The following is a 14966-nucleotide window of genomic DNA, read 5'->3' as shown; positions in this document are numbered from 1 at the left end:
GTGTTTAGTTCTGACCCTGCTGTTTTTAAGTAAACTGAATAGCTGCTATAAAATAACATCTATTATTCTTTTCTATATAAATATTCCTGCTTAATTTCCATGGCATTTCTAATCTTCAGAGAAATCAAGCCTTAGCATAAAGTTGCAGATTTCAAACTATATGGTCTAAGGATCCCTTTACAATCTAAAAATTATTGAAGACATCAAAAGATTTTGTTTATGTTGGTCATATGTATTAATATGTAACATATTAGAAATTCATTTCAAGAAAAAACAAAATTCATTTAAAATTAAAATTATTGACTGCATTGATAACAATGTATTTTATGAAAAATAATTACTTTCCAAAATTTAAAAAGTGAGGAAAATGTCACTGTATGTGTCTGTAAACCTCTTTAATATCTGACTTAATAGAAGACAGCTAAATTCTTATTTCTCCCTTCTGTGTTAAATCTGTAAGGATCTTTTTTTTGGTTGAAGTATATAAAGAAAACCCAGTCTCACACAGATAGGTAGTAGGAAAAGCCAAGTATTCAGTGGCCAGTTTAGATAACTGTAGATATTCTTGATGACTTCACATCAGAACTTGACAAGGGCTAGTTCTTAAAGGTTAGGTACAATAAGGAAAATGAAATTATGTCAAATGAAATTTTCATACTATTATATTACAACCCTTTCTTGCACTCTGAATGAATCATTTATTGATGTGTAATTTTTTAAACATTTTTTATGTGAAAAATATCATTTCATTGAGTTACATGTCTTCTCTAGATGATACATTTCTTTATATAATTTAAAAATCACATTTGTTAATATTATCATAAATCTCATTAGGAAAGTATGTATTGGAAAACAGATATAAATTTTCAAAAATTCTACTTTTTGTTTTAAATGACCTCAAACTCTATTCCAAAGAAAGAGTATTACTTTCCATTTTGTTCCTAAATCATACTCTAGCAGTATACAACTTGGCCACCTTTGATATTATTCATACCAAGCAAATATGTTGATTCCATCTTCTCCATATTTGTTGATTCCATCTTCTTCATATTTCTAGATTTTGCCTATTTCTTTCCTTTCCAAGCTACTACTACTACTGTTTCTACCACTCACTATCTCTTAGCCAGAATTTTGATGCATTCTAAGAATTCTTTCCCTGCCTCTAGCTTTTGTTGCCTCTAATTTCCCAAAAGTTAATGTCAATTACCATTACGGCACAAACGTTTTTAAAATGTCAATATGTCTCCCTTTCTAAGGAATAAAATTCAAACTGTGTTCAGAATGCTAGCCATCCTTTCAGGCTCACTTCAAAAGTAATTTATTGTTTAAAAATTTCTATGATACAGATATATGACGTACATACTCAGCATAATTTAATGCATTCCTTCTTGCCCTCTTGCTATATAAATGATATTTTTCTTATATGATTATAAATTCTTTAAGAGAAAGACAAAATTATAGTCACCCCTGAATTTCCACCCCTGGCATAGTGATACACAGATATGAGACATTCAATATTTGTTTGTTAAATTTAATTTTAAATCTAAAACTCAAAAGTGTTAAAAGTGTATTTGTTGGTATGTGTATATTTTATATCTATAAACACATGATTTAGATAAGTTATTTTACACTTGGCTTTAAAAATTACTTACCTTGATACATAGACACACACACACAACCTCTAATTAGATCTAACAAATACCAGGTGGATATTAGTGTCCCAACATATATGTTCTTTATACCAAGTAGTAATCTATATTGTAAAGCATTTCAATACTACCATATCTTGTGTAATGTGAATCTAATAAGAATATAGTCATATCTTAAGTTTAAAAGTAAATATAAGAAAAACATTGATTTTTGTGGAACGAAAAATTACATAAATGTAGTTTGAGAATACTATTAATACATTGTTTTTAAATTCCACTTACTTACAAGCAACCCACTATTACAGATGGAAATACCTTTGCAGCAGATACTAATGCCTCTTTATTTCTTTGCCTTTCTTCCTCCAAACATTTTTCCAATATTTCCTGTCAATGATAAGACAGTTGGAAAGACATTAAACCTATTACTTGAGGTTGTTGAACACATTCTTTCTACATTGTGGCACAGTTAAAAGTATTACCTTCTGTTCTTGAGATTGCTGAATCAAAGCTTCCTTTATTTTTTCTTTTAACAGTTCCTTCTCTGCATCTAACATTTCAAGGAGCCTCTGATGCTACAAGGAAAGATAAGCCAATTATATTACGTTTCTGAGACAGATGATCTATCAACAAGGAGAGTGGCTGGTAGAATTCATTTGTCTGGAAATACTGAAGTAGCTACTAAAGGAAAAAATAAGAAGTTCCCTAAAACGAAGGCTTAAGAGAAAAAAAAAACACACTAAATTCACCTTTCCACAATCAGCCAAGATACATACATTTTTTTAGCCTCAAGTTCAAAAGAAGATATGACATGAAATCTAACTTAAGAACAACTACTCAACATTGAAAAATTAATCAGAAAATAATGACTTTTCCTAAATTAAATTTGAAAAAAATTACTTCTAAAATTATTAACTTGCAGCAACAGAAGTAATTAGATAACTGAGAAACAAAAAAAAAATCTGCTTGATGAATAACTATCATCATAGATTATTTGTGTTCCAAGTAAGGCAAATTGTTAAAAACACTGAACAATTTTTGGACTTCCACCAAGATGGCCAAATAGGAACAGCTCCAGGGCGCAGTTTCCAGTGAGAGTGACACAGAGGGCAAGTGATCGCTGCATTTCCAACTGAGCTACCAGGTTCATCTCAATGAGACTGGTTGGACAGTGGGTGTAGCCCAAGAAGGGCAAACCAAGGCAGGGCAAGGCACCATCTCACCCAGGAAGTGCAACTGGCTGGAGGACTCCCCTCATACCCAATGGAGGCCATCGGGAACTTTTCCACTATGGGACTCCAGTTCAGATACTGCACTTCTCCCAAGGTCTTTACAACCCACAGACCAGGAGACCCCCACCAGGCCAACAAGCACTGTGAGTTACCAGCACAGATCTGAGTGGCCATTCTGGCTGGTGCCACGGGTTATCAGCGCAAATCTGGGTGGCTGTTTTGGCTGGCACCTGGAGCGACTGAGAGACAGAACTTCCCACTCCCCAGAAAGAGGGGGAAGTTAAGGCAGGGAGCCAAGTGATATGGCTTGGTGGATCCCACCCCAACAAAGAACAGCAAACTGAAACCCCCCCGGCTTGAGAGTTTCGCAGCCAGTACATTAGTTCGAGCTTGAACCGGGTTGATCAAACTCGCTGGGGGGAAGGGCATTCGCCATTGCCAAGAGGGTTCTAACCTTACATGTGTAAACAAAAGCCAGAGGAAGTTTACATAGTAGCTGGACTGAGCCCATGGCAGCTCAGCAGTGCCTCTGCAGGCAAACTGTGACTAGACTCCCTCCTTGATGGGTAGGGCATCTCTGAAAAAAAGATAGCAGCACGTCAGGGGCTTATAAATAAAACCCCACCTCCCAGGAAAGAGCACCTGGGAAAAGGGCAACTAAGTTCTGCTGCAGCAGATGTAAACCTACCTGCTCAGCAGCTCTACAGGGAGCAACAGAGCTCCCAGCATAGCACTTGAGCTCCAATAAGGGACAGACTCCCTCCCTAAGTGGCTCCCTGACCCCCATATAACGCACTTGAGCTCCAATAAGGGACAGACTCCCTCCCTAAGTGGCTCCCTGACCCCCATATAACCAAAAAGACACCTCATACAGGAGAGCTCTGGCTCACATCTAGCAGGTACCCTTCTGGGATGAAGCTACCAGAGGAAAGAACATGAAGCAATCCTTGCTGTTCTGCAGCCCCCTGGCTGATTCCAAGGCAAGCAGGATCTGGAGTGGACCTCTAGCAGTCCTGCAGCAGAGGGGCCTGATTGTTACAAGGAAAACTAAAAAACCTAAAGAAATAGCTTCAACATCAACAAAAAGGACATCCACTCAGAGAATCCATCCGAAAGTCACCAACTACGAAGACCACAGGTAGATAAATACACGAAGATGGGAACAAACCAGCACAAAAAGGATGAAAACACCAAAGACCAGAACGCCTCTCATTCTCCAAGGGATCACAACTCCTCACCAGCAAGGGAACAAAGCTGGATGGAGAATGAGTCTGATGAACTGACAGAAGCAGGCTTCAGAAGGTGGGCAATAACAAACTTCTCTGAGCTAAAAGAACACATTCTAACCCAACACAAAGAAACTAAAGAACCTTGAAAAAAGGTTAGAAGAAATGCTAACTAGAAACGACTTGATGGAGCTGAAAAACACAGCACGAGAACTTTGAAACATACGTAAGCCTGAATAGCTGAATTAAGCAAGTAGAAGAAAGAATATCAGAGATTGAAGATCAACTCAATTAAATGAAATGAGAAGGCAAGATTAGAGAAAAGAGAGTGAAAAGAACAAAGCCTCCAAGAAATATGGGATTATGTGAAAAGACCTAATCTACGTTTGATTGGTGTACGTGAATGTGATGAGAAGAATGAATCCAAGCTGGAAAACACTCTTCAGGATATTATCCAAGAGAATTTCCCCAACCTAGCAAGGCAGGCCAACATTCAAATCAAGGAAATACAGAGCCCACCACAAAGATATTCCTCAACAAGAGCAACCCCAACGCATATAATCGTCAGATTCACCAGGGTTGAAATGACAGATAAAGTACTAAGGGAAGCCAGAGAGAAAGGTCAGGGAAGCCCATCAGACTCACAGTGGAACTCTCTGCAGAAACCCTACAAGCCAGAAGAGAGTAGGGGCCAATATTCAACATCCTTAAAGAAAAGAACTTTCAACCCAGAGTTTCATATCCAGCTGAACTAAGCTTCATAAGCAAAGGAAAAATAAAATCCTTTGTGGAGAAGCAATTGCTGAGAGATTTTGTCACCAACAGGCCTCCCTATAAGAGCTCCTGAAGAAAGAACTAAACATGGAAAGGAATAACCAGTACCAGCTACTGCAAAAATGTACCAAATGGTAAAGACCATCGACACAATGAAGAAACTGCATCAACTAACAGGCAAAACAATGAGGAAATATCACAATGGCAGAATCAAATTCACACATAACTATTAATCTTAAATGTAAATGGCCTAAATGCCCCAATCAAAAGGCACAGACTAGCAAATTGGATAAAAAGTCAACACCCATCAGTATGCTGTATTCAGGAGACCCATCTCTCATGCAAAGACACACACAGACTCAAAATAAAGGGATGAAGGAAGATTTACCAAGCAAATGGAGAGCAAAAAAAGGAAGGGGCTGTAAATCCTAGTCTCTGATAAAATGGACTTTAAAGATCAAAAGAGACAAAGGAAGATATTACATAGGTAAAATGATCAATGCAAAAAAGAGCTAACTATTCTAAATATATATGTACCCAATACAGGAGCACCCACACACATAAAGCAAGTTCTTCATGACCTACAAAGAGACTTAGACTCCCAATATAATAATAGTGGGAGACTTTAACACTCCACTGTCAATAATAGATCAACAAGACAGAAAATTAACAAAGGATATCCAGGACTTGAACAGATCTGGGTCAAGTGTACCTAATAGACATTGACAGAACTATCAACCTCAAATCCACAGAATATACATTCTTCTCAGCACCACATCGCACTTACTTTAAAATTGATCACATAATTGGAAGTAAATCACTCCTTAGCAAATGCAAAAGAACAGAAATCATTAACAGTCTCTCGGACCACAGCGCAATCAAATTAGAACTCAGGATTAAGAAACTCACTCAAAACCACACAACTACATGGAAACTGAACAACCTGCTCCTGAATGACGATGGGATAAATAATGAAATGAAGGCAGAAATAAAGTTGTTCTTCAAAACCAACGAGAATGAAAACACAAGGTACCAGAATCTCTTTTTTAAAGAGATTTAAGAAAGAGTCTAGAGGACACATTTAAAGCAGTGTCTAGAGGGAAATTTATAGCAATAAATGCCCACAGAAAAAGCAAAGAAAAATCTAAAATCAACACCCTATCATCAAAATTGAAAGAGCTAGAGGAGCAATATCAAACAAATTCAAATGCTAGCAGAAAATAAGAAATAACTAAGATCGGAGCAGAAATGAAGGCAATAGAGATACAAAAAACCCTTCAAAAAATCAATAAATCCAGGAGCTGTTTTGAAAAGATCAACAGAATAGACCATCAGCCAGACTAATAAAAAAGACAAGAGAGAAGAATCGAATAGATGCAATAAAAATGATAAAGGGGATTTCACCACCGATTCCACAGAAATACAAACTACCATCAGAGAGTACTACAAACAACTCTATGCACATAAACCAGTAAATCTAGAATAAATGGATAAATTCTGGGACACTTCCACCCTCCCATGATTAAACCAGGAAGAAGTTAAATCCCTGAATAGAACAATAACTACATCTGAAGTTCAGGCAGTAATTAACAGCCTACCAATGAAAAAAAGTCCAGGTCCAGACGGGTTCACAGCTGAATTCTACAATATTTACAAAGACGAGATGGTACCATTCCTTCTGAAACTATTTCAAACAACACAAAAAGAGGGAATCCACCCTAACTCATTTTATGAGACCAACGTCATCCTGGTACCAAAACCTGGTGGAGACACAACTAAAAAAGAAAACTTCAAGCCAATATACATGATGAACATAGATGCAAAAATATTCAATCAAATACTGGCAAACCAAATGTAACAGCACATCAAAAAGCTTATCCATAATAATCAAGTAGGTTTCATCCCAGGGATGCAAGACTGGTTCAACATATGCAAATTTATAAACAAAATACATCACACAAACAGAACAAAAGACAAAAATCATATGATCATCTCAAAAGATGCAGATAAGACCTTCAACAAAATTCAGCAGCCCTTTATGCTAAAAACTCTCGATGTGAAGAAATAGGAACAGTTTTACACTGTTTTTAAATTAGTTCAACCATTGTAGAAGACAGTGTGGCAATTTCTCAGGGACCTAGAAACAGAAATTCCATGTGACCCTGCAATCCCATTACTGGGTATATATCCAAAGGATTATTAAGTCGTTCTATTATAAGGACACATGCACACGTATGTTCATTGCGGCACTGTTTACAATGGGAAAGACCTGGAACCAACCCAAATGCCCACTGATAATAGACTGGACAAGAAAAATGGGGCACATACGCACCATGGAATACTATGCAGCCATAAAAAATGATAAGTTTGTATCCTTTGTAGGGACATGGATGAATCTGGAAACCATCATTCTCAGCAAACTGACAAGAACAGAAAATCAAACACTGCAAGTTCTCACTCATAGGTGGGTGTTGAACAATGAAAACACATGGACACAGGGAGGGAAGCATCACACACTGGGGTCTGTTGTGGGGGACTAGAGGAGGGGTAGGGGGGTGTAGGGAGGTTAGGGAGGGATAACATGGGAGAAACGCCAGATATAGGTGATGGGAGGGTGGAGGCAGCAAACCACATTGCCATGTATGTACCTATGCAACAATCCTGCGTGATCTGCACATGTACCCCAGAACCTAAAGTACAATAAAAAAATACGCTTAATGTAAAATAATAAAAGATATTTATGAGAAACCCACAGGCAATATCATATTGAATGGGCAAAAACTGGAAGCATTCCCTTTGAAAACTGGCACTAGATAAGCCTGCCCTCTCTCACCATTCCTATTCAACATAGTATTGGAAATTCTAGACAGAACAATCAGGCAAGAAAAAAAAATAAGGAGTATTCAATTAGGAAAAGAGGAAGTCAAATTCTATTTGCAGATGACATGATTGTATATTTAGAAGACCACATCGTCTCAGCCCAAAATCTCCTTAAAATGATAAGCAACTTCAGCAAAGCCTCAGGATACAAAATCCATGTTCAAAAATCAAAAGCATTCCTATACACCATTAACAGACTTACAGCCATATCATGAGCGAACTCCCATTCACAACTGCTACAAAGAGAATAAAATACCTAGGAATACAACCAACAAAGGATGTGAATGATCTCTTCAAGGAGAATTACAAACCACTGCTCAAGGAAATAAGAGAGGACACAAACAGATGGAAAAACATTCCATGCTCATGGTTAGGAAGAATCAATATTGTGAAAATGGCCATACTGCCCAAAGTATTTTATAGATTCAATGCTATTCACATCAAGCTACCATTGACCTTCTTCACAGAACTGGAAAAAACCACCTTAAACTTCACATGGAACCAAAAAAAAGCCCATATAGTGAAGACAATACTACGTAAAAAGAAAAAAGCTGGAGGCGTCACGCTACCTGATTTCAAACTATACTATAAGGCTACAGTAATCAAAACAGCATGGTACTGGTACCAAAACAGAGATATAGACCAATGGAACAGAACAGAGGCCTCAGAGGCAATAACACACATCTACAACCATCTGATCTTTGACAAACTTGACAAAAACAAGCAATGGGGAAAGGATTCCCTATTTAGTAAATGGTTTTGGGAAAACTGGCTAGCCATGAGCAGAAAGCTGAAACTCAATCCCTTCCTTACACCTTACAAAAAATTAACTCCAGATGAATTAAAAGTTTAAACGTAAGACCCAACACCATAAAAACCCCAGAAGTAAATCTAGGCAACACCATTCAAGACACAGGCATATGCAAGGACTTCATGACTAAAACACCAAAAGCAACGGCAACAAAAGCCAAAATAGACAAATGGGATCTAATTAAACCTAAAAGCTTCTGCACAGCAAAAGAAACAATCATTAGAGTGAACTGGCAACCAACAGAATGGGAATAAATTTTCGCAAGCTACCCATCTGACAAAGGGCTAATTTCCAGAATCTACAAAGAACTAAAGCAGATTTACAAAAAAAAAAAAACAAAAACAAAAACAAATAACCCATTCAAAAAGTGGGTGAAGGATATGAATAGATACTTTTCAAAAGAAGACATTTATGTGGCCAACAAACATGAAAAAATGCTCATTATCACTGATCATTAGAGATATGCAAAATCAAAACCACACTGAGATACCATCTCATGCCAGTTAGAATGGTGATCATTAAAAAATCCTGACACAACAGATGCTCGAGAGAATGTGGAGAAATAGGAACACTTTTACATGGTTGGTGAGAGTGTAAATTAGTTCAACCATTGTAGAAGACAGTGTGGTGATTCCTCAAGGACCTAGAAATAGAAATTCCATTTGACCCAGCGATCCCATTACTGAGTATATATTCAGTGGATTATAAATCGTTCTATTATAAAGACAGATGCACATGTAAGTTCACTATGACACTGTTTACAATAGCAAAGACCTGGAACCAACCCAAATGACCATCAGTGATAGACTGGAGAAAGCAAATGTGGCACACATACACCATGGAATACTATGCAGCCATAAAATAGGATGAGTTCATGTCCTTTGCAGAAACATGGGTGACTCTGGAAACCATTATTCTCAGCAAACTGATAGAAGAACAGAAAACCAACCACCACATGTTCTCACTCATAGGTGGGTGTTGAACAGTGAGAACACATGGACACAGGGAGAGGAAATCACACACTGGGGTCTGTTGAGGGGGTGGGGGGGCTAGCAGAGGGATAGCAGTGGGAGGGGAAGTTGGAAAGGGATAACATTGGGAGAAATGCCTGATTTAGGTGACGGGGGGGATGGAGACAACAAACCACCATGACATGTGTGTCCCTATGCAAAAATCCTGCAAGTTCTGCACATGTACCCCAGAACTTAAAGTGTAACTAAAAAAAAAATTGAAAGATTGACACCTCAAGATTTTACCACAGATTAAAAAAATAAATCTAAAAATTAGTCCAAGGAATATTATGAAATAGGTAATATAAATGTGTATAAAGTTAATGTATCTGTTTTCATTTTGATGAGCTACAGAAAAAGCTCATTAACTATCAACCAGTTATCATGAACTAAGCACTTGATGTTTGAATAGAGCTTTCTGAGAATATTGAACTTTTGTAGCCTCAGTATTTCCAATAACGATGAGCCAAATACTGTTCCCAAGCAGTGCACTGATGTGGGAACAAAACTAAAAAAGATGTATTGCTACTCATATATTTTTCATTCAGTTATTTAAGGCAAGTAAGATATTTTCTCAGATTTGGAATGCTATTTACATCAAACCTTCTTTAAATATGAACTCATTTGATACTCAGTATTTTAAAACAGATTTAAGTCTTTTAAAGTTGTTCTTATGTAAGACATTTTTAGAGAGACAGTGTATATTGAGAGTAAGTGGCCAAACAGTCCATGTCTACTTAAGATAATCTGTTATTCCTGGTTTTAATTATGCTACTTTTCATCTATGTTTTTCAAGACAGTAAGTAAAATCACATGAAAGATGTGGTTTTTCCTTAAAAATGAATCCAAACTTGATACAAATCATTACATGACTGTGAGAAATTACTGGTAGTATATGAAACTGTGAAAGGCAGCTTACTATCAAATGAGTACACTTACCACATAATTAAATTGTAAGTATTAATAACTGAGACTTTAACTTTGTATTCTATGTAAATCTAGATGCAGGCAGAATTTCATAGGATCAGAAATAATACCTAATCCTATGGAAATATATATATATGAGAAAATATGCAAAGATATGCCAGGCAAATAATTAGACTTAAAATGATTTAAAAAATTATATAACACTGAAATTATTCAATTTAGGCTTGGGAAGATATAAACATAATACAAATAAAAGAAAAATTTTTAGAATTAAACTACAGAATAAAAGTTTTGGAGTTATTAATAACTTTGAAAACAAATGTTCCTAAAAAAAAAAAACTGGTATGTTAGCAAAGTCAAACTAATAGAAATCACTAAGTAATTTATTATAAGTGGGCTAAATTTCCCAAGTGGTCTAATAAAAACTAAATTTGAAGAGGGTACATTAGCTAAAATGACAATCTAATGTTTATAAAATTCATTCCTGAATGTCATTTCTTAATTCTGACTGTATCCTGTAATAGAAGATAATTTTTGAGCCTGTTTGTCCAAGAATAAACCTGAAATTACTGTTTGAAAGAAGCATCCTACATAAAATATATCTAAGTAAAATCACTGATTCACTTGAGAAAATACAACTGGGTTACTGACTTTTTTCATACTTATAGAGAATAATAGCACTTTTGAGGTTCCAGGCACTGTTGAAAGTGCTTTAAATATAGCAGTACCACATTAAACTCTCACAACAAACTGCTGTATTCTTCCACATTCTTCTCATTTTCAGATGAGTGAGCTGAGACTTAGAGAGGCTAGGTAAATTGCTAAGTCTTTAATGATTTCACCAATAATCATACCCTATATACTTATTAAAAGTAGCAGTAATTATCTAATACTAAAAGCAGCTCAGTACATTATACCTCGTTGTTACCTATAGTAATTAAAAGCTACATGATGTAAGCAGTATGTCAGTTAAGGCGTCATTTCCATTTGGCTGTAATAGAATAAGACTAATCTATGCTTCCAATTTTGTCATTTCAGACTACTATCATTAAGATAATTTCCTGAACAAATTGCAATTGGTATTAGGAGAGATGATTCAGAAAGATACTGAATGGCAAAGGGAAAATTTCTTTCTTTCTTCTTTATTCATTCATTCATTCACTCCTCCCTTCCTTCCTTCATTCCCTGTGTTGCTCAAGCTGTACCTGAACTCCTGGCCTCAAGTGATCCTACTGCCTTAGCCTTCCAAAGTCCTGGAATTACAGGCATGAGCCACCATGCCCAGCCAAAATTTAAATCTTAAAATTAAACATAATTTGTAAAGCAAACAATATTTCACAAGAGGCTAATCAAAACCCATATAAATTTCAATAAAATGTATTTTGATTTTTATTCATAAAATTGATACACGCTCATTATAAAAAATATAAAGAAGTGAAAATTTCCCAGGGTAAGGTCACTAATAGCACTTACGCAAACATCCTTCTGGAGAGCTGTTTATTAAATATATTTAATGAATTTATATGTAAATATTATTCTGTAACCTTTTAGAACTGTACAGTATAGCATTAACTATTCCTTTTGTTTTGTTAAATGTATCATATATTTCATCATTCTATTTATAGATGTTTATGTTGTTTCCAATTTTTTACTTTAAAAAATGTTTATTTTTGTGCATGCATATTTGTGAAATAGTACAATTACAGTCTTATGAGAAAAGTCCTAGAAACCATATTAACAGGCTGAAGATTGAGTAACTTTCATATTTTAATGCATACTCTCAAACTGTACTCTAGAAAAAATATCAAATTACACCTTTGCTAACAATAACAGAACCATGGACAAAGGAGACTACCCTACAGAAAAGAATCATAGACTGCCAGAGCAACTAATCATCTAAAGTGTCCCACTCTTGGAGAAAGGAATCCTTGTTCTTCTCGTCCAGAAATACTCTGTATCTGCTTCTAAGCAATCACTGGTATTTATTTCATCTTTCTCCCTTTCTGAAGTGGGCATTTTTGTTGCAGTTATTTGGTTCTTTTCTCTCTCTTGTAAATCATTATAGTTTTTTGAGGCCTCACAAGGTGGCTCACACCTGTAAACCTAGCATTTTGGGAGGCCAAGATGGGCAGATCACTTGAGCCCAGGAGTTAAGAGCCCAGCCTGAGCAACAGGACAAAACCCTGGTCTCTATAAAAAATACAATTAGTTGAGCATAGTGACCTGAGCCTGTAGCCCCAGCTACTTGGGAGGCTGCAGTGACAGGATCACTTGAAGTAAGAGAACCTCTCCTCACCTTTATAAAACTCTATTTTTATTATAACTACAAAAAAACTATATAGAGTTTTTTGAAGGAGAGGGGTCTCCCTACTACTACACTGTCTCTGTTTCCTCAAAGTTTCTTTTTTTTTTTTTATTACATTTTAGGTTTTGGGGTACATGTGAAAAACATGCAAGGTTGTTGCATAGGTGCATACGTGGCAGTGTGATTTGCTGCCTCCCTCTCCTTCACCTATATCTGGCATTTCTCCCCATGCTATCCCTCCCCAACTCCCCACCCCCCCGCTGTCCCCCCCCAACAGACCCCCGTGTATAGTGCTCCCCTCCCTGTGTCCATGTGTTCTCCTTGTTCAACACCCACCTATGAGTGAGAACATGTGGTATTTGATTTTGTGTTCTTGTGTCAGTTTGCTGAGAATGATGGTTTCCAGGTTCATCCATGTCCCTACAAAGGACGTGAACTCCTCGTTTTTAATGGCTGCATAATATTCCATGGTGTATATGTGCCACATTTTTCCTGTCCAGTCTATCATCGATGGGCATTTGGGCTGGTTCCAGGTCTTTGCTATTGTAAATTGTGCTGCAGTGAACATTCGTGTGCATGTGTCCTTATAGTAGAATGATTTATAATCCTTTGGATATATACCCAGTAATGGGATTGCTGGGTCAAATGGAATTTCTATTTCTAGGTCCTTGAGGAATCGCCACACTGTTTTCCACAGTGGTTGAACTAATTTACACTCCCACCAACAGTGTAAAAGTGTTCCTATTTCTCCACATCCTCTCCAGCATCTGTTTTCTCCAGATTTTTAAATGATCGCCATTCTAACTGGCGTGAGATGGTATCTCAATGTAGTTTTGATTTGCATTTCTCTAATGACCAGTGATGATGAGCATTTTTTCATATGTTTGTTGGCCTCATGTATGTCTTCTTTTGTAAAGTATCTGTTCATATCCTTCGCCCATTTTTGAATGGGCTTGTTTGTTTTTTTCTTGTAAATCTTTTTTAGCTCATTGTAAATTCTGGATATCAGCCCTTTGTCAGACGGGTAGGCTGCAAAAATTTTTTCCCATTCTGTTGGTTGCCGATTCACTCTATTGACTGAAGTTTCTTTTCATTTGTTCTTTTGAGTAACTTTTTCATTTGAGATGTTTTTGTTTGGTAATAATTTTATGTTCTTTCATATTAAAACCTCAAACACAAAAATGTTGAAAAGAAATTCTATGTATGTGAGTAAGCTTCACAATAAGGCACAAAAGGTATTGAATTAGATTTTTCATTGTTGTCGAGATTCCCAAATGTTAGTTCTCTGAACATTTTCTCTTGAGCCAGTCGTTGTGCTTAGAAAAAAATTATTCAATCTCCTAAGTGGTGTTATGAGCCAAACATTCAGCATTCTAGGAGCAATGTGGTGAGAGGCATAGTAGAGATCTCACTATACAGCAATGGTCTTTGGTTTAATCTCCTTGTTTTTGTTCCCTGCTTTATTCTTGCCCTTTATGAGTTCCAAGATTACCTGCTTTTATTTTTCTTTTGTTCTGCTAGGGTGTACAATAAATCCCCTAGTTAAGTATGGTGTGTGTTAACGACTAAATGATTTTACCTCCCTTCCTCCCCACAAAGTTATATGCTGAAGCCCTAACCCCCAATGTGACAGCAGTTGGAGATGGGGCCTTTAGGAGGTAACTAGGGTTAGAAAAGTCATGAGGGTGGGGAAAAGAGCACTCGCACATTCTCTGTGTGTGTGCACACAGCAAGACTGTGGCTACCTATAAGCCAAGAGAAAAGGCCTACTTGGTAGAAACCTTGATCTTGGACTTTCTAGGTTCCAGAACTGTAAATATAAATTTCTGTCATTTAAGCCAATCTATGGTGGGTGTTCCATTTCGGCAGCCTTAGCTAAGACAGTGTACAAGAGGACTTGGGAACACAACTGCTAACCATATGGACTTTCAACCATTCCTCGTTTTCAGAGCTACATAGCACCTAGTGCCTGTATTTCCCATGGCTTTCTAGGGTTTTGCAGGACAAACCAGCCTGCTTCATGGGTTTCACCTCAGTAAGCTAAGATTACAACTTGCTTTTCTCTGCTAAATCAGTTGATAACTGTACACCTGTTATCTCCTTTCATATTTATTTGTCCTTCTGGTTATTTTTTGTTTGTTGGTTTTGTTTTGGT

At 36.7% G+C, this 14966-nt stretch overlaps 1 protein-coding gene across 11 annotated transcripts in view; it reads right to left on the bottom strand.

The window, feature by feature from the left end:
- The window catches only part of CCDC91 (coiled-coil domain containing 91), a 388228-nt gene that overhangs the window by 117532 nt on the left and 255730 nt on the right, over positions 1-14966 (bottom strand). For all 11 annotated transcript variants that reach the window (XM_012474260.2, XM_021674873.2, XM_064377392.1 and 8 more), the window contains 2 exons: positions 2129-2221; positions 1965-2033 (listed from right to left, as the gene is read on the bottom strand). In XM_012474260.2, the coding sequence (XP_012329683.2) occupies positions 1965-2033; positions 2129-2221 (162 nt within the window). The remainder of the gene's footprint in view (positions 1-1964; positions 2034-2128; positions 2222-14966) is intronic.

Source organism: Aotus nancymaae, unplaced genomic scaffold (assembly GCF_030222135.1).
Source record: "Aotus nancymaae isolate 86718 unplaced genomic scaffold, 86718_ANA_hifiasm-v0.15.2.pri h1tg000016l, whole genome shotgun sequence".
Taxonomy (NCBI): Eukaryota; Metazoa; Chordata; class Mammalia; order Primates; family Aotidae; genus Aotus; species Aotus nancymaae.
The sequence above is the reverse complement of the archived record's forward strand: the minus strand, read 5'-3'. Positions and strand labels throughout refer to the sequence as shown.